This window comes from Mastigoproctus giganteus, chromosome 9 (genome assembly GCF_048544385.1).
Source record: "Mastigoproctus giganteus isolate SK-2022 chromosome 9, ASM4854438v1, whole genome shotgun sequence".
NCBI lineage: Eukaryota > Metazoa > Arthropoda > Arachnida > Uropygi > Thelyphonidae > Mastigoproctus > Mastigoproctus giganteus.
The window spans coordinates 109,746,858-109,766,389 of NC_143583.1; the positions used below are offsets into that span (position 1 = coordinate 109,746,858).

Sequence of the window (19,532 nt, forward strand, 5' to 3'; positions counted from 1 at the left end):
CTGCTCCAGATATTTCCCCAGAACTCTTTGATCATCTTCTTCTCAGGTGGTCCGTTTCCTGCTTTCTCATCTTCATCCAGTTTCTTGTATCCTTATCAAAGATTCTGTTGTTTATTTTCCTCTGGGAGCTCTCTTTGTATCAGTATAGTCTTTTGCTGAGTGCAAGGAGGTTCTGATTCTGTGTGTCTAAGTATTCTCCTATTCTCTGATTTCTGGTCTCATGTTTGCTGTGGGCGCTGTCTCTCTTGAGGATGCTCTTCACCTTTCCAACCAATTTCTTACTTTTATTACCCTGTTGGTACTGGGTCAACTGACCTATCTTGACTCTTAATTCTTCTATCTTCTGCTGAAGTCTTCTTTCCCAAGCTAGTGGTTCCATCTGTTTTTGGTTCTTCTGCTACGGGCCTCTCATTTCTTTTCCATTAATCCTAGTGGCTGCTTTGGCAGCACAGTATATGGCTGTGTGGATAGCCTCCAGAATTGCACCATTGTTGTCAAGGTAAAGTGGCATTATTTGCCAATTGAGGTGGTCTGTTACTCTCCACAGGATTTTATTTGGCCTCTGCTTAGGTATCACATGGGTTCTTGTGGGGTCCATTCCTTCGAATTCTGTTAGGGCCTTCTTCCACTCGTCTTCTATTCTGGATAGCATGACTTCATCTCTTTCCACTTCAGCTACTCTGGGTTATATTTCTTCTTGCTGTTCCTCCTCCGGTTCCTCCTCTGGTTCCATATTGACCATTTTCTTTGTTCTTTGTAGCAGATTGCTGACATCCTGCTTGATATTTTCTAAGATGGTAGGAGCTATTAGGTTGCTTGTGACGATGGTCCTTCTCTGGTCTGCTAATCGCTGTTCGGTGACCTGAATATCCGGGTATTGTTCTAACCACTTGGTATGTAGTCGCGATCTGTACTTGGTATGTAGTCACCATTGTTATTATTATTATTGTTGTTGCTCTTATATTATTTCTCCCTGATTGGGGGATTCCACTCCGTGATGGGTACTGCTACCAAGTACACAGGGTGATTAATGTCTGGTGTTACTGTTGGCCGAGGAAATTTCTGACTATCCTACAGGTGTTCAGGATTGTGACTTTCTGGAGTTCCTCGTAGGTGTTCTCTGGGAGACCTATTGCTGTTCAGGACCCTGGGTGTGCCAAGCCCATACTCACCAGATGTGAGCAGTTATAGTTGGTGGTTAAAGAATTATTTCATGATAAGCTTAATAAGGACAGAATTATATGGAAATCACAGCATCGGTTTGTTAAGGGGGGTGATCTTCTCTGGCCAATCTGATTAGCTAGTATGATGTAGTAATGAAGAATTGGATGAAAATAATAATTTCGACATCACATATTTTGATTTTAGTTGAACTTTTGTCAGTGTTCTATAGTTAGAAAGTTACTGTTATAATAAAGGAATGATTGAGTGATAGAAGACAGAGGGTTGTTATAAATGGGCACTGCTCTTTGATTAATGTTATTACTGGAGTCCCTCAGGGTTCAATGCTAAAATCTCACCCCCATCTGCCCAAATAAATTAGGCAGATGGGGTGAGAGGTAGCAATTGAGGTTTAATATTGGTAAATGCAAGATACTGGATATGGGTAGCAGTAATTCCAGAATAATATACTAATTAGGTAGTACCAATTAGGTGTCCTTTGTTCTCCATATTCAATGTGGGGGAGAACAAAAGAACTTAGGGGTAATTCTAATTCTGCATGAAGTTCCCTGAGTTTTGCAGGCAGGCTGCCAGAACATCCCACGGGATTCTGTCAATGATATACCAGAACTTGTCCTGCAGAGGCAAAGAGGTGATTATCCCATTGTATAAGGCAATGGTTAGGCAACATCTCGAGTTCTATACAGATCTGGAAGCCTCATTTTAAAAAAGATGTTGATCCCATGGGATGGGTGCAGAGAAGAACAATCAAATTAATCAAGGACACAAAGGTGTACTGTTACCACAAAAGACTTCTGTTTTGCAAGTTGTAGTGTTTGGAAACTAGGGACTTGTGAGATCTGATTGAGGTTTAAATGGATTGAGTAAACTTAATGATAATATTAGTTAGGATTATAACTCTTTCTCAGACAATGCACACAAGGGGACATAAACTCAGTGATAAAAAATAACGATGGTTGCAGGATAGATGTGTGAAAATTTGCTTTCAGTCAGAGAGATTGATTGTTGGAAGAATTTACCATCTGGTGTTACAGAAGTGGGAGAGTTTGAATAAATTTAAGGAAGAATTGTTAGATGGAAATATGAGATGAGTAGTGTTTTTTTTTTTTTTTTTTTTTTTTTTTGTGACAGATGCTGTATATGCTTGCTTCTATGCAACATTTGCCTTTGCTAATACCATCACCACTGCTCGATTTATATAATTTTTTGCATCTTAAAAATTTAGCATAGAAAAAATAACCATGCATATTTTTACATAAATTTGAGTGCAAATAGGGTAGAATGCACTGGCATTACTTTATAAAACTTAGTTAATGATGTAATGGCTCTTGATTCAAAATAAATAAATAACTGTAATGTAAAAGTTATATAGTTTATACATTAAGGTGTATCCCACTTGTCCATACGACTTCATCAATGCTATATGAAAAAGAGGATTAAAAAATATAAATGCACACATTGACCATGGTTAATTATGATTTTTGAGTTTAAAAGTATGTATTTTTAAGAATTCATTACCATGAGTTATGATATCAATTTCAGTAAAGTGGTACACATTTACCATTACATGATGCAATGACAGCTAAACAGCAGTATCAGTTGATGCAGTGATATCACTGGCAGGGAATGATTACTAAAATTTGCTTGAGTGCAAAATCAGATGAGATAATTTTGAATGAATGTCATGCTGTTTTCCGAAGTGATTTAAAATTTATTGCAATCATTTTCTTTTTTGATATGTAGCTTAGTTTTGCTGTCAGAACTTAAAGTGCAGTTCCAAAGTTATTTTTTTATATTAATTTTTAAATTCATGGTACCACAGCTGCTTGATTTATATAATTCTTGCATCTTAAAAATTTAGCATAGTAAAAATAACCATGCATATTTTTACATAATTAAAGAAATAATAACAAACAAATTCAGTTTAGTATCTGAATGTTAAGTTTTAAAAATGACATAGTCCAAATGATCTCTGGCACAGTCAGTACGTTGTTGCAGCTTCGCATAAAACTGTGCATTACTCGCTGTAACAAATTAAATCGATTCTTCCAATTTTTTTTCTGTAATCTGGTGCTTTAGGTTATTAGTTCGGGGTGGTCAAGTTGGATCTTGATAGCCAGTGGATGTCTCCGAACCTTGAAACCAGTGCCCAGAAAACATTCTCCTCAAAATGGCCATACTTTATCTTGAAGTAGTAGTAGCAGTGGCATGTGATGCAAGAAAGCAAGTGTATGAGCTTATGCAGCATCAGCCAAAAAAAAAAAAAAAAATCACACCATTCCCTCCAAATGCCTGTCCAGTTCCTCCTTAAATTTATTCAACCTATCAACTTCCGCAACGACAGATGGAAGTTTGTTCCAGCAATTAACCACCCGCTGGCTAAAGGCAAATTTCCACACATCTATTCTACATCTGTCTTTTCTTAATTTGAATTTATGCCCCCTTAGGTTCGTAATCTGAACAAGTGGAAGAATCCCATCAGAATTTAGCGTGCTCAACCCATTCAAGGCCTTATACACCTCAATCAGATCACCGCGCAGGTGCCTAGTCTCCAGCCACTGCAATTTTCAGAACTTAAGCCTCTCTTGGTGTGCGATGTTGCTCTGTCTTGTTGAAACTAGACATTATTTTGTTTGAACTCATGTAGCTCCTCAACCAGAAACATTTCCAACGTCATATTGTATTGATTAGCAGTCACTGTTATAGTCTGATTGTTCTCTTCAAAGAAGTATGGTCTGATTACTCCAAATGCAATAAATATTGTATTGATTAGCAGTCACTGTTATAGTCTGATTGTTCTCTTCAAAGAAGTATGGTCTGATTACTCCAAATGCAGATACACCACACAAGATGGTTAACTTCTCACTAAGTAGGGGCTTTTGGTGGAGCTCCATTGGGTTATTCCCCCAACCAGTAGCAAAAATTCTGCTTGTTAACAAATCCAGAAAGGTGAAAATGAATGTCATCTGACATAATCAAAATATTAGCATCATTTTCCAAAATGTCCATAAATTGTCTACAGAACTGTACTCGAGCAATTTTATCCTGATATGTTATCTCATAGGTGACTTGAATTTTGTATGGGTGGAACTGAAGATCATTGTGAAAAATTCATCTTAGACTTCTCTTTAACATTCACAAGGCAATTGCTTGTCTCCTTGCTGACTGGGATGGACTTTGCAACACTGCCTTTCTCACTCTCTCAACGTTCTCAGGTGTGTGAACTGTATGTGTGGTCCTGAAAAATTGATTGTTTACACTACCACAAGTGCAAAAAAGCTTCAACCCATCTTAATATTATGTTCCAAGAGGGAATTCAGCCATGTCTCAGTACTTTAAACTGAAGTCATTAACCTTCTTTGTGTCTGCACAATAGATTTTGTTATAAAATAAGTTTCTACTGTAAATTTCTCATGGTTCACTGGCCAATTATCCATGATTACTGAACTGTATGAATACACAACTGTAGTTACACAGTTCTCATTCTTCCCCACTACCACAATGTTCCCTCTGCAATGCATTGAATAACTTCCAATCCTACTGCCCACCATTTGTATATATGTCATATCATTCTTATTTTTATCTATCACCTGGCACTTCTTGTTAAAACTCATGTTTATATTTGGCATTTCATATATATATATATGTGTGTGTGTGTGTGTGTACATTTTGATATTTAAAAGCATAAAATAACTGGTATTTTAAATTTTAACTGTCAGTGTCAGGCTATTGTACTGGGATTCTTGGCTTCTCTGTTTGCAGTTGGAATGCAAGTTATAAATAATGGCCACTTTGACATCGAAACAGCTCTCTTGATTTGTGCCTCCAGTTTAGTCACTGCTTCTGTTACTAGTTGTGTATTGGGTGAGTGTTATTCACAGATAAAATTTGTTAAATTAGATAATTAAAGATTAAACACATTTAGTGTTGTCTGTGTGAACTTGTGTGTATCTTTAAATACGTACGTGTTTGTGTGTGTGTAAAATAATATTGTATATATAAAAGAATTCTCTATGAACCTTTTAAACTTCTTCTTTTGAATATTTTGCACAAATCTTGCAAACTACTGAAATGACTTAATGTCAGACAATAACTTTCACACAGTAACAAAGGAATTGCATGAAAATAATTTTTATATTATGTACTTATTTCAGATTTTAACTTTATGTACTTAAATGGCATTAGGGGCAAGCTACTGCTATTGACAAAGGGAGTGTTGTGGAGCGAGAGAGAGAGAGAGAGAATGCTTATTAATGGGCACTGCTCTTCTTGGACTAATGTTATTAGTAGCATCCTTTAGGGTTCAGTTTAGGTCCCCTTACTGTTTTGATTATTTATTAATGATATTGATGAAAACTTATTTTCTAGTTTGCAGATGACACAAAGGTTGGCAGAGTTGGTTAATGACAGGAATCATGCCATATTACTATAAAAATACCAAGGAAAATTAGCAGATGTGCCTGGAAGTGGCAATTATGTAAAGCTTAATATTGATGAATGCAAGCTACTGCATATGGGCAAGCAGTAAACTTAGAATAACATATAATTTAAATGTTACCACACTCAAGGTAATGGAGAATGAAAGAGACCTAGGGGTAAGGACAGCACATGAGATTTTGTCAATGATTTACAGAATTTTTTGCCAGCAGGGACAAGGAGGTGATTATCCCACTGTATCAAGCAATGGTAAGGCCATTGCTTGATACAGTGAAATGAAGACTCATTTTTAGAAAGTTCTGGAACTGTTGGAATGGGCATAGAGAAGAGTAACAAGATTAGTCAAGGAAACAAAAGGGTATTCCTACCATGAAAGATTTTAATTCTGCAAATTACAGCACTTGAAAATCAGGCACCCACAAGTAAACCTGATTGAAGTTTTTAAAACTTTAAATGGATTGAGCTGCTTTAAATGATGATGGCATCCTTGTTGTTTCTCATACAACATACATAGTGGAATATAAACTTAAATTGAGAAAGAATAGATGTGGAATATATATATTTTTAAAAATTTGCTGTAATATAGAGAGTAATTGTAGAACTCTCCACTTCTGCAACACTAGATATTCTAATATATAGTGTTGTAGAAGGAATATCTAGTATTTAAATAGTTAGTATTGTGGAAGTGAATAGTTTTAATAAATTTAAGAAACATTAGACAAACCATTAGAAGGGTGGACAGATGAAGTGGGTAGTTTTTGTTTTTTTTTTAAGCCGATGCTCTTTAAGCTTGTTTGCTTATCATTTGCACTACTAATGCTAATATATTATATTCAGTCAATTTGCCTACAGTTTCTAACTTGTATCTATAATCAGCATAAATTTCACAGCAGTGTGGAAACTTACCTTTGTCATACCAAAATAACAAGCCTTTATCACTTAACTCCCCCCCCCCCAAGCTTCTTTCATTTCTCAAGGCTATGGCCCATCAACAGTACAGACCCATTCATACTCCTTTAGGTTCTGTGTTCAGTTTGAATGTTGGAGACCAGCATTTTCCAGCTAACTCTGTCTCTTGCTTTGTGAAATAGTTCTTGTGTTGTAAGACCCCCCCCTGTCCACTCTTGTGTTATCAAGCCACTTTTTTCTTTTTCTTCCTTTTGCTCGTTTGCCTTTGATCTTTCCTTGCAGGATTAGTCTCTGCAGGTCATATTGTGGGCCTCTTATAATATGCCCAAGGTAGACAGTCTTTCTCTTTGCAATTGCAGTTAGTAGTGTCCTTGTGGGGGCCCCGAGTGCCAAGCAATAGTGCCAAGCATTTTTCTCTGTGTGATTTATAGAGTGCTCTTTGAAAACAATATAGTTTTATTTCTTTTCTCGTGTGACTTTCTCCTCTTTTGTTCGCATCAAGTGGTTTTTTTGCTTGCATCAGAAGTAAAAACCCAGAAAGGGAATCCACCTTTCTTTTCTTAGTCTTCATATCAAATACTAACCACTCTACTAGCTTCAATATCTGCTTGGTCACTGGTGACACAGCTCCTGCCTCCATGTGGCGGGGCTAGTAATCTGGGGGAAAATCCATCCCTCAGGGCTAAAAGGAGCAGAAATGGAAACTGATGTATTTCCACGCTTAGGGCCCAAGAGCTCTCAATGACACTGACCATGACTTCTCTCTTTCAAAGAGACTTAAAAAAGACACTAGGAAGCAGGAATCGCCAGCTTTCCTCATAATACACTCTTTGTCATCCCAACTTGTGAGTAAACGCTCCCCTTTCATCATCCAGGGATGCCTAGAAAATGCTGCAGGTTTACCAAAAATGGTTAAACGTCTCCAATCAGGAGATTTACTAATAGAGACATCTCACTCAAGACATTCTGAGTTACTACTACAACTGACTTCTTTAAGTGGAATACCGCTTCAGGTCACTCCACACAACACACCGAATTCTTCCAAGGGAGAGATCTCCGAAATTGTCCAGGAGCTAAAAGATCAAAATGTGTCTCATGCAAAACATATCATGATCAGAAAAGATGGCAACTTAACTCCCATGCGAAACATAATCTTGAATTTCAGTACTCCAAATCTACCGGGTTCTGGCAAAGCAGGTTATTTGCATTGCTGCATTAGGCCATATATCCCAAATCCACTCAGATGTTATAAATGTCAAAAGTTCGGCCATTCTCAGACAGCATTCCGTGGAGACGCTATATGTTCTAACTGCGGCTGCAAAAATCACGCAAGCAGAATGCAACGCTCCAACACCACAGTGTCCTAATTTTAGTAGCAAACATCCAGCATACTCCAAAGATTGTGAACTATGGAAGATAGGAAAAAAAATACAATAATATAAAATTGAAAATAAAGTCTCTTATCAAGAAGCAAAAAAACAGATCAACTTAAGTATACCAAAATGCACTTATGCTTCTACCATTCACAGACACGAATCAGTGGCATGTCAGACTGAAGCATACATCTCTCTAAAAATATCAATATCAGATTGGGCACGATCAGTACTCTTGGTCCAGCATCCATCTAAACCAAATTCAGTAGACCAAAGCAATAATACGCCACTCACAATTCCATCCCAGAGACCTCCGCATTGTCAGGAAGCAGAAAATTTGCAAAGATTGTATCCTGCTGAGACGAAAGAATCATGCCTAACAAGCATGGATATAGATGATACTATAGGTCAAGAAGAACTGCTTGAAATACATGCAGAAGATGGTATGGATGATAGCAATGAATCAGGACGTCCCACTTTTCCCCAAAAAGAAAAACCAAAACCAGCCCATCATAAACAATCAACTTATAAAAAGCAGTCAGATACATCTTCCACGAACAAAACCAAATAATGGAATTGTAGAGGTTTTCGCAGCAACATCGATGATATCAATGAACTAATTCACTGCTTCAATCCTGTTGCCATGTGCCTACAGGAAACCAACTTGATGCCCCAAGTTTCCACTACAGTCAAAAATTACACTATCTTCAGACAAGATAGATCTGACACTAATAGTGCTCATGGAGGAGTAGCCATCCTGTTGGACTCAGGAGTTCCCTCCAGATGCATTCCATTGCAAACCTCTTTAGAAGCCATTGCCACACACACAGTAATTGGAATCACTGTTACATTGGTCTCAATTTATCTTCCACCTAATCGTCCATATTCTATTCAGGAAATCGAAGATCTTGTGTTGCAACTACCTGTTCCTTTCTGTCTACTAGGTGACTTGAATGCTCACCAGCCATTATGGGGTTCCTCCAGCTTAGACAGATGTGGAAAGCTTGTTGAAATGTTGATAGATAGACAGGATTTAACATTGTTGAATACTGGCTCTCCTACCTATGTTCATTTTCCTACCGGAATAACCTCCGCAATAGACCTTTCCATTTGCTCTCCAGTGCTCTATCCCAGTATCGAGTGGGTAACTCTTAACGACCCTCACAACAGCGATCATTTCCCAATAATATGCAAAGTTCAAACTTCCTGTTCATTACCAACAGATAATCCAGTAAAATGGAAATTATTTCCAAAGGCTGACTGGATAAAATGCAGCCTCCTTGTCTTGTTCGACAACCATATCATACAGTGCTCTTCAATCAACCATGTTACTGAACATATAACAAACCAAATTCTAACAGCTGCAACTGCTGCAATTCCACAATACCAAGTCAGGAAAAGGCAAAAATTAAATTATTGGTGGAACGAAGAGTGCAACAATGCAAAAAAAGGAGAAAAACAAAGCTTGGAATCAATTCCACAAACATCAAACCACTTCCAATCTTATTAATTATAAGCAACTTAGAGCAAGAGCCCGTTATATCAGATGGAAAGCAAAAAAATGATTCTTGGATTAAATTCGCTTCCTCAGTTAATAAAAATACAGACATTAGACTGATCTGGAATAAGAAAATTGTTAAATGGTAAAATTCCTCCAACGTCTACTCCACTAATTAACTGGAATGGACAGGAACTTTCTACCCCTGCAGAAATCGCAAATGCATTAGGATTTGTATTTTCTCAGTTGTCCTCCTCAACTGCTTATGACCAATCATTTCAAAAAGTTAAAGGTGTAACTGAAAAATCCAAACTGAATTTCACTGACAGATGTGCACTAACATATAATCAACCATTTACCATGGCTGAACTGCAGCATGCTCTTACCAACACAAGGAACAGTGCCGCTGGCCCTGATGGGAAATTTAATATAATGCTCAAAAATTTAGATCCAAAGTCACACTCATCACTGCTGTTCTTCTTCAATTGAATCTTCACTGAACATACATTCCCAAGCTCCTGGCATCATTCGTACGTTCTGGCTATCCCAAAACCTGGTAAAGACTATTCTGTTCCTCATAACTACAGACCAATTTCACTTACCAGCTGTCCGAGCAAAACCCTCGAAAAAATGATTCACCGCTGTCTGACTTGGTATCTTGAGTCTCAAAATTTAATCAATAACAATCAATTTGGATTCAGAAAAGATCGATCATCATTGGACTTTATGATTAAAGCTGAAGCAAACATCAGAAATGCATTCATCAAAAAGGAGCATCTCGTTATGGTCTGTCTGGATATTGAGAAAGCCTTTGACACCACATGGCGTTTCAGCATTTTAAAGGATCTACATTCTCTTGCCCTGAGAGGAAATTTGCCATATTTCATCCAAAATTTCTTACAACAAAGATCCTTTCAAGTTTGTTATCAGGGAACTCTCTCTAAAAACTTTGTCCAGGAAGAAGGAATCCCTCAAGGGTCCGTTCTCAACGCCACTCTGTTCACAATTAGAATTAATCACTTAACTGAACTCATTCCGAAAACAGTGGACTCATATCTTTATGCCGATGATCTCACAATCTCCTGCCACTCTCAAAACATGAACTATATTGAGAGACAATTGCAGATATCGATTTGATGACACAAAATGGTTACAGACTATCCAGCAAGAAATCTACTGCCATTCACTTCTGTACCATACATAAAATGCATCCTGATCCTGAACTCCAATTAGATAGCCATCCTATTCCAATAGCAAATAGTATTTATCTGCTTGGCTTAATTTTTGACAGTAAGTTAAACTATCTATCAAAAACACATTGAACATCTCCGGACAGCTTTCCAAAAAAAAAATGAACATACTCAGAGCCTTATCAGCAACAACTTGGGGAACAGATCGTTACACCTTGCTTCACTTATATAGATCCATAATTAGATCTCGTCTGGATTATGGCGCACCTGTCTTCAATTCTGCTAGGGAAAGTGCTTTATCTCGCCTCAACCCCATTCAACATTCAGCTCTAAGAATAGCTTTAATAGCTTTAGGTGCATTCAGAATATCTCCAGTGAAAAGTCTATGTAGAAGCCTATGAAGCTCCTCTAAACATCAGAAGAAAGATGTTATTACTGAACTAAACTATGCAACCAAGATCCAAAGCCAGTTGACCCATCCTAATTGGTCAATATTTAATGACCTGCCACTCACAGCCTTTTATAGAAACACATCACAAGCAACTAGGCCTGCAGGTATTAGGTTAATGGAACTAGCAGAAAACTGGAATATACAACCTAAAGTCCACCAAGAACCTATAGATCACGTTCCTCCATGGTCTGTCATCATGCCGTGTTGTGACAATTATTTCCACCAATGGGGGAAACACTCTTCAACGGGTATTAACATCCAGCAGCTGCACATTGCACATTTACAATGTTATCCTGACTTCGCTAAAATGTATATTGATGGATCAAAGTCAGAGAGTGGATCAGGTGCAGCAGTGGTATTTCATGACACTATCACTTCCAAAAGAATGCAGTAGTTACACCACTGAATTATATGCCATAAAGCTTGCTCTTGAAAACATTTTCCATCTCTCAATCGAAAAGAGCATAATCTACACAGATTCGCAAAGTGCCCTATTAGCAATGCAAAAGATTTCCTTGCCTACTCATCCATTACTACAGCTAATCAGATCAGAGTTGATCAAAAGATTGTCTTCTGCTGGATCCCAGGCCATACTGGAATACCTGGAAACGAAATTTCAGATGCTGCTGCCAAGCATCCATCCAGCACATCCCCAATGAATTTTCTAGTCCCATTCAGTGATTACAAAATGCATATATGAAATATATGTAAGGAACGATGGACACTACAGTGGCAAACGCATATTCATAACAAACTCCTTGAAATTAAACCTGTACCGCAAAAATGGGCCTCCAATTTCCGCACAAACAGACAAGAAGAGGTTGTCCTGGCCAGAGCCCGAATAGGCCACACTCATTTGACCCATCTATTCCTGTTATCGGGTAATGACCCTCCACAGTGTTCACATTGCCTCAGGCCACTCACAATAAAACACATACTCCTGGGATGCACCTTGTATAACAATTCCCGTCTAATTTCATTCACTTCTCTCTCAAACTTACAGGAATTGTCACTTAGCCATATCATAGGCGAAAATTCAAACCTTACAGAATTTTTCTTCTTTCTGAAACGAATAGGTTTATATAACAGTTCCTAACTGCTTCCATAAAAACCAATAAAATTAGTATTAACTACTATGATAGGTGCAATATGGCCTAAGTAGCCTTTGCACCAGAAAAATCCAAGCACAACAACAACAACAAGATAACCTAAGAGGGCAAGGACCTTGTGGTCCTTGCCCTCTTAAGGACCCACTCATTGGTGATCTGATCTTTTTCATATTTTCGGTTTTGTTGATACTTGATACTTGGGGGAAAAAAACTCGTAAGCCCTGGAACTTGTAAAGTGAGAACTGCCTGTACTGTAATACCATTAACCTATTTTGGATAATTCTTTTTTGTGGCATAGTGGAAGTCTTTCCTGACTAAGTCAATAGATTTGGAGACTTAATCATAGTTTTTACTTGATTATGACCGAATCAGTTCTATAGGCCTTGGTCACTTCCAGTAAGTCAAAACTCTTAGTTATAAAGTACTTCCTAGCTGTAATGTTGCTTATATTTATGCACACATATATGTGACTATTGGAAGGAAGGCACATTTTTTATAGTAACTCAAATGCCTTCCCCTTCAGTTTCCATTGATTTCTTATTACTCTTTCAAATTTAGTAAAATAACTTTAATTTTATCTTTAAAATATTTGGACAGTTTGCCCAAAGGACAGTTGTACTGCCATATATTTCACATTAGCATTAGTTGAGGCATATGATGCAAAAAAGCAAGCTTATACAGCATCAGCAAAAAAAAAAAAAAAAAAATTGCCTTCCCATTTTGCCCATCTGGTCACCCCAAATGTTTGTCTAGTTCAGCCTTAAATTTAATTAAGCTATCAACTTCCACAACTACAGATGGAGGTCTGTTCCAGCAATCAACTACCTGCTGGCTAAAGGCAAACTTCTGCACATCTGTTGAGCACGAGGAATGGAAAGATTTCTTTGCTTGACAACTGATTGGTGAGATGCATTGAAACTTCTCTTCAACATCATAATCTTTAACCTTCTGTAAGATATTGTTAATTTGTGTATTTGTCACGAAGTCATTATTTTCTTGATAACCTCACATGGTTTAGATTCCAACTGGAATCTTGAATCAACATGAATAACCGCCAGTAAGTTCTCTGCACCTGCCACGGAATCACACTCCTCACTTTCCATTGCCAAAGCCTCATCCAAAACATAATTCTATATAAATGGACATATTGGATGGACCTTGTGGATAACATCCTTATTGCTTTCTGAATGTGATTAAACTTTGTTATAATAAATTTTTCTATTACAAAAAAATGGTTCTTATATCATATACACATTCTGGTAGCACTTGAAAATTTTCAGTCTCCTCAGTGCACTCTCCTACCACAAGCTGACAAAGGCTCTTGTCTAAGGTATAAAAAATCTGTAAAACATATTTCCTGGCAATAACCCTCTTCTGTATGTCAGTTCTCATTATCAGAGAATAAGAGCAATAGCTCTTTTTTGAATTTGGGTTCATCCACAGATTTTTAAACATTTTAAGAGAATCTTGACCTGAGCCACTTTTCATTCACTTAAACTCCTCCCCCCCCAAACAACTTATATACAGAGATAACAAAACAGCTACTTATTACTTCTGCTCCAAGAAGGTCTGTGTCAGGGATCTTTCCTACTTTTGTTGCTGAAACCATCTCTATCAATTCATCCAGTTCAAATTCCTTACTACTTTCTGGACCAGTTCCCCACCCTTTTGATTATATAGTCCTTTAAAAAAATTACAATTATTGCACAGACAAAATTACAATTATTCTAGTGTACCCGTGGCAAATATTTCACCTGGAATCTTTAATCAACATTAATAACCACCAGTAAGTGATCTACACATGCCATGAAATCACAGTCCTCACTTTCCATTGCCTAAGCCTCATCCAAAACATAATTCTACATAAATGGACATATTGGACCTTGTTGTGGATAACGTCCTTACTACTTTCTGAATCTGATTAAACTTTGTTGTAACACTTAAATGGATACCCTGTCCACGTAAGCAGAATATGCAGCTTATCTAAGAAATAATAAAGACTTACAAAGAAAAATGTACCAAGTGCACCTTGTGTGTAAGAGAAAGCACTGAAGCACTTACTTGTATAATGACTAAGCCACTATTTAATCACAACAGCAGTCTGGCACATGTACTGCATTATAGCAGAACTGACTATATTCATTTATTAAAAATAAATAAAAACTTAAAAGTACCTTTACATAAGTGTTATTAATTAATAGCTGTTCTTCAATGTTTGTACAGTACACTCTTGAAGTGAGTGTTCCATTTCTGAATATGTGTATATCCAGAAACTCAACTCACTTCCTGAATTAATTCTGAGAAACTTTCTTTAAACATATGGTAAAGTCTGAAATTTCTCCTTATCTTGTGAAAGTTCATTAGCAGCAGTAAATGTTTTACAGTTTAAAGGATGTAGATGAAACCACCATTTGCTTTTTTAAATTCTATTTTGTTTAAAATACCAAAACATAGCAATGACAATATCAGCTTCCTCACTAGTCATTTTAATACACAAAACTGATTGAAAACAAGTCACCAGTGTGTGGAACTCTAGTTGTCTGGTTGCAAGCAGCTGGTTGTTGTTTATGGGAATGAGAAGTAGTGTCATAATCATTTCAGTCCAGTAGGAGAAGTACATAATTATATCAGTATATTAATTAACTTCTTGTAACTAGTTAAATTGATTTTTTACTACACTAAATTTAACTTCCTTAGTTTTGTCAGAAAGATTCTGGGCATCTGTCTTTCTTGGGTGGACATTTTAATATTCCCTCAGTATTTCTGCCTTGAGCCTAATGTTCTGAAATTACAAGTAATTGTTCAAGAGCCATCTTCTCCATATTGAGGCCACACACAACGGATTCTCTGTAACAAACATTTCAAAACATCCAGTAGTAGGCAGCAGTAACAGTTTGGCTATTGAGCATGAACTCTTTACCACAAAATTCCCTTGCTATTGTAGGAAGCGAAGGCATGGTGTTAATTTTTGACCTTTCTTGATGAACTTTTTTGGCTTCATTGCAGGGTTGTACTGAAAGCACCACTTTTTGTCACCCATAACAATCAAATTCAGGAAGTTGGGTTTGTTTTCAGTGGGCTCACTGAGTTCTCTGCATCTCTGCCGTGTTCAGCTTGCATCTGTCATTGACTGTTTGTTAACAAATGTGGAACAAACCCATACACACCTTGTTTCTTTGAATCCTGGTTTATTATTTGTTGAATGGTTTCATTATTAATGCACAGATCTGAAATCATTCGGAGCTTTGCACATCGGCCATTGTTAATGATTTTCCACACCTTTTCAATCAACTCTGGCATTTTAACCATTTTTTCTGGGTCCAGATGTTCGTCATCTTCCAGTGATTCTCTTCCATGGGCAAAGGTGCCTCCATAGCCAGGTGAGCAGGAGCAGCAGTGTGTAGTACTTGCTTCTTGATTAGACTGGGGTTCAAGCCTGTGACCACCAAATATGGAGGATGCAGAAAGGTCAGGTAATGACCACCGCATATCCCCGGAGCAATATGGCCTTAGTTGTCAATGCTCCTAAAAACCAAATAACAACAACAACAACCACCATGGGCAAGCTGTTTAAGCTACTCTAATACATATGCACGAGGCAGGCAATTCTCTCCATACACTTGTTTCATCATCTGAAACATTTCTGTGGCACTTTTGTCCAGTTTAACACTAAACTTATTGTTTGTTCTTTGTTCCATCATCCCCTACAACACAGACATAGGAGAGAGGTGCATTTCAGCTCATACGGCATTATTCTGAAATGGCAGCAGTTTCTGCTGACCTTTACTATGGTGCTTAAGGAACATTCACCCTTTCAATTCATGTTTATTTCTAGTAGATGGCACCACCAGCACTTGTCTTCTAACATCAGTCTTGTTTTCCAATTGCTGCATTGTGTACATTTCAACTTTTGAAGTTTCCAAATATTGGGCAGTCCTAGATTTGCACCTAGTGTGCCTATGTGCAAATATGGCACTGTATTCTTGATCTGTGAATGGTGGGTATGATTCATTTTTCTGCAGAAAAATACTTGCCTTAGGGATGCCAAACACCTCAAATTATGAAAGCAAGCAAATACAAGACTGATTAAACAACCCAAACAGTTCAAGCATAATGTGGCAGATTTTTTTTTACAAAACTAGTCTTTTGTTGTCATACAAGTTTCTTGCAATGACCGATATACGTAAGATAAACCAGAGATAAAATACGATAAAAGTTTAAAATACAATAAGATAAAAATGTTAAAATATAATATAATAATAAAAGTGTTAAAATACATAGAAGCTTTCAAGGCGAAGTGCCTCTTCATCTGCTAGTCGGTGAATGGTATACTTCAGCATATATTTTAGCATTAGCATTAGCATTAGTAGAGGCATTTGATGCAAGAAAGCAAGCTTATGCAGTATCAGCCAAAAAAAAAAAAAAAAAACCCCACTTCATCCCTCTGTTCATTCAAAATACCTGTCCAGCTGAGCCTTAAACTTATTTAGGCTATCAACCTCCACTACAAGGGATGGAAGTCTGTTCCACCAACCAACCACTCGCTGGCTAAAGGCAAATTTCCGCATGTCTATTCTACATCTGTCTTTCCTCAATTTGAATTTATGCCCTCTCAGGTGATTATTCTGAGCTAGAGGAAGAATCCCATCAGCATTGAGCATGCTCAAACCATTCAAGGCTTTATACACCTCTATCAGATCACCTCGCTGGTGCCTAGTCTCCAGACACTGTAATTTGCAAAACTTAAGCCTTTCTTCGTAAGAGCACCCCTTTGTTCCATTCACTAATGTTGTTGCCCTTCTCTGTACTCATTCCAGCAGCTCTACATCCTTCTTGAAATGAGGCCTCCAGACCTGTATACAGTACTCTAGGTGTGGCCTGACCATTGCCTTATACAAGGGAATAATCACCTCCTTATCCCTGCTGGTGGTTACAATAGCAAAATTGTTACCTTCATCAATATCATTGATAAATATACAAAGCAACAGTGGACCCAACACTGAACCCTGTGGAACTCCACTAATAACATTAGTCCATGAAGAGCAAGTCCATTGATTACCACTCTCTGTCTTCTCCCATTCAACCACCCTTTTATCTGTTGTAGCAACTTACTCTTAATACCATACTGCTCCAATTTATACAGTAATCTTCCATGCGCAACAGTGTCAAAGGCTTTCCTGAAATCCAAGTATATGAAATCAAAATTATTTTTTGAATCTATTTCCTTTGTAACCACATCATAGTATCCAATCAAATTTGTCAGACAAGACTTTCTCTTAACAAACCCATGCTGTGTCTGAATTATTACTGCAGTTTTGTCTAGATGATCCTGCAATGCATCTTTAACCAGTGACTCCATTATTTTACCTGGAACAGAAGTTAAACTAACTGGTCTGTAATTACTCATGTCACCCTTAGATCCCCCTTTGTGAATTGGGGATACATTTGAACATCTCCAATCCTTGGGGACTTCCCTTGAGTCCAAGGATGCTCTTATAATTATGGCTAAAGATTTGCCTAGTTCCTTTGTCGCCTCCTTTAATATAACTGGATAGATCCCATCAACCCCAGGTACCTTTCTTATGTTTAAATTCAACAATTTCTCCTCCACTTCGCTCTCACTTATTACAAAATCATTAAGCAACCTGTTACAATTTGATGAACTTCCAGCATTTTCCTCCCTTAATAATTCTTCATATATGAATGTAGTTGCAAAATACTCATTCCGTTTGTCAGCTATCTGAGCAGAATCATCAACAGTCGAACCACTGATATCAAGTTGACCAATCTGATTCATTCTCCCCTGCTTCCACAGTGATTATAATCATGCTATTATGCTGTTATAAAAAACAACAAATGACCAGAGATAAGCTGTGCAGTTCAAATATGATATTATGAAAGAAATACTATCTGAGAGTTAAAGGCATGAAAAGATTGCATCAAAACTCACCAGAACCTATGAACATCTCTTATTTCAGGGTCAATTTGGTCCTTTGGTATTTTTTGTGACTGTGTAACAGCAGGATTACAATTACTGAAGAAGTGTAAGCGAAAACATCCATTAAACACAATTTTTGATTCTATTAATAATAAATAGATTCCAGACTTTGCACAGCTTGAATTTGAATTGTGAGATATCTTCTTGGAATATCAAATGTCTGCCAGATTAACTCAGTTAATTGGAATTAATATATTGTTCATGTTTTGTTGAACCATTTTTGTAACTCCGTTTATAAATAAACCATTGTATCTTTAAAAAAAAAAAAAAAAAAAAAAATAGTGCTTTAATTTTGAGTATTTAGATAAAGATAACATGTGGAACTTACTTTGCAAATATTATATTAGTTTTAGTTTGAATTTATTTTCTCTTTTAATTTTGAATCTATGCTCCTTGGTTCCAGCACTATTTAATATCAGGAATATCTCCCTTTCATTCATTTTGCCATCTCCTCTTAGACTCTTATAAACATTAGTTAGATCCTACTTTAAGGTGCTTAGTTACCAAGTTGTGTAGTAATATTGGGACTCTTTCTCTCCCCATATGGGACTCCAAGGACTTCAATGTCTTTTTTTATGGGTGCAGTCTCACAGTTACCTTGTAAATAGAAATCTGACATTATCAGCAGCTAATCCAGTGCACAACAGTGGTATATGATTAATCATTTTTTAGAGTAACAGCTATTCAGTTCATAGTGGTACACAACAGAAATTCATGTTCTAGAATCATTTTTATGTTGCTCACAGTTATTCATGCATAATATTTGTTATGCATTAAGTAACAAATTTGTTTGATGACTTTCTTGGAATAACAGTTATAGTAAATATTTCAATTGTAATAAACTTCTGAGTAATACAAACTCCCTACAATACAATATAATTGTTTCTTATTTTTTTTATCTTTGCAGATACAGTGACGGTGTCAGTTGTGATGGTATCTCGTAAATGCAATATAAATCCTGATAATATAGCAACACCAGTTGCTGCATCCTTGGGAGATATTACTACTCTAGGGATTCTTGCTTCAGTGTCCAGCCTCCTCTTCCATGTTCGAGGTAATAAGTTATGTTATTATTATTATTATTGTTGTTGCTCTTATATTATTGCACCCTGATTGGGGGGTCTATCCTGTCACGGATATTGCTGCCAAGTACACAAGGTGGTTGTTATGTCTGGTTATTATTATTAAAATCTTTATTGCCAAAAAATTAAAAAATAAGTACACCTACAGGACATTACATGGCAGAAACTCTTTTACAAAATGAGGGGGCTTATAAAACATCTGCATATTATTGCTCCTTGTTGACAATCAGCAATGATAATACTGTTCCAGTATTCAGGATTCAGGTCCTATAAATCAGAATCAATTTCAAAAAAAGTTAATTA

General features: G+C 37.0%; 1 protein-coding gene across 1 annotated transcript in view; it reads left to right on the forward strand.

The window, feature by feature from the left end:
* LOC150080633 (solute carrier family 41 member 1-like) overlaps positions 1–19,532 on the forward strand; it is a 227,043-nt gene that overhangs the window by 70,174 nt on the left and 137,337 nt on the right. Inside the window, exons 5-6 of the mRNA XM_090380764.1 lie at positions 4,902–5,046; positions 19,055–19,201. Coding sequence (XP_090236890.1) covers positions 4,902–5,046; positions 19,055–19,201 — 292 coding nt within the window. The remainder of the gene's footprint in view (positions 1–4,901; positions 5,047–19,054; positions 19,202–19,532) is intronic.